General features: G+C 66.1%; 1 protein-coding gene across 1 annotated transcript; it reads right to left on the bottom strand.

The window, feature by feature from the left end:
* Positions 1 to 218: 218 nt before the first annotated feature.
* On the bottom strand, positions 219 to 974 carry ID1 (inhibitor of DNA binding 1, HLH protein). Its single transcript, XM_042887449.1, has 2 exons — positions 629 to 974; positions 219 to 486 (listed from the first exon to the last, which is right to left on the bottom strand). The coding sequence occupies exons 1-2, from the start codon at positions 941 to 943 to the stop codon at positions 445 to 447; spliced, it is 357 nt and encodes a 118-aa protein (XP_042743383.1). The 5' UTR covers positions 944 to 974; the 3' UTR covers positions 219 to 444.
* Between the last annotated feature and the right edge of the window lie 334 nt (positions 975 to 1,308).

Here is a 1,308-nt window from a genome sequence, read left to right on the forward strand (position 1 = left end):
GTGCTCCCTGCTCCATCCCAAGGTTCCCCTTCCCCAGCCCACCCTGGGACGCCCCAGCACCACCACCATAGCCCAGCCCCAGTGCTGCCACACCGCGTGCAAACAGCCCGCACCAGTGCAGAATGGCTCCTAGGGGTTTGATGCTCCGTGCCCAAACCCCCCCCTCCCACCACCACTCAGCAGCCCCATGCAGTGCGACCACGAGGAAGAAGCTTGCCTGGTAATCAGGGCTTGTTTAATAACAAAACTCCAGCTATTGTAGAACAATATTCTCCAGCATCATTGTAATATACAATACAGGGAATGCTCTCAGCAATCTGAGAAGGTTACGAGCCGCGGCCATCGGCTCCGTAGGGGCGGCCATTCCGTGCACTTCGGCACAACCCACAGTTGCCGGTCCGGTCCGTGCGCGGGGGGCCCCGTTCGGGTCCGTGGAGGTCTCTCTCAGCGGCACAGTATGCGGTCGGCAGCGGCCATGCACGGAGCCTGCGGAAGGGGAAGCGGGCGGTCAGTGTGAACGGGGCTGGCACAACAGGACGGGGCACAACCGGAGGAGGACCGGGAGAAGCGCACGGAGAATAGGAACGTGACCCGGGGGTCGGGAAGGATTCGGAAGGGCTGCACTCACCTCGGGAGGCTCAGCAGCAGCGGGGGGCCGAGGAGGGCCGGGCTGCAGCGCCAGCTGCAGGTCCCAGATGTAGTCGATCACATGCTGCAGGAGCTCCACTTTAGAGACCCTTCGGTGCCGCGGCAAGGTGGGCACCAGCGCCCGAAGACGCGAGTAACAGCCCTTCATGTCATACAGCAGCGCGGCGGCCGCCTGCTCAGCAGCTACAGCTCCCGGGCCCGGCCCACAGCGGGCGGCTTCCCCGGGCCGCATGGCTTTCAGTGCCCCACCGGGACCGGCGGGCAGCGGCGAAGGAACGGCAGCAGCGACCTTCATGTCGAGTAGCGGCGATGGGACCCTGCGGGCGGCCGTGGGAGCTCTGCGCTGCGCAGCGCCAATTATAGAGCGCCGTCGACGGGGGGGCGGAGCCTCGTGGCGAGCGACGACCAATAGCAGCGCAGAGGGGGCGGAGACAGCCGCGCCAGCCCCATTCATGCGCCCCGACGGGCAGCGCCTTAAAGGGTCCACAGCCTGGAGAATGGAGTTGGGGGGGTGCTCAGAAATGCGAAGGGGGTTCTAGGAGGTGCGGGTCCTCTCAAGGTGCGGGATACAAGCAGGCACCGCCCGCCCCACCCCGCCGTAGTCCCATCGGCAGTGACTCCGTGGGCTCCCGGCGCTGTGTCTCCCTGCACCCTCCCGGG

This window comes from Lagopus leucura, unplaced genomic scaffold, assembly GCF_019238085.1.
Source record: "Lagopus leucura isolate 7727_CA_CO unplaced genomic scaffold, USGS_WTPT01 Super-Scaffold_100083, whole genome shotgun sequence".
In the NCBI taxonomy this organism is placed as follows: Eukaryota; Metazoa; Chordata; class Aves; order Galliformes; family Phasianidae; genus Lagopus; species Lagopus leucura.

What these genes read in the sequence shown, in the direction of transcription:
- ID1 (XM_042887449.1), bottom strand. Translation starts at nt 943, where the DNA reads ATGAAGGTCGCTGCTGCCGTTCCTTCGCCGCTGCCCGCCGGTCCCGGT. An exon ending in CTGCTGCTGAGCCTCCCGAG is followed by an intron (nt 487 to 628) that starts GTGAGTGCAGCC and finishes CCCCTTCCGCAG; the next exon opens with GCTCCGTGCATGGCCGCTGC.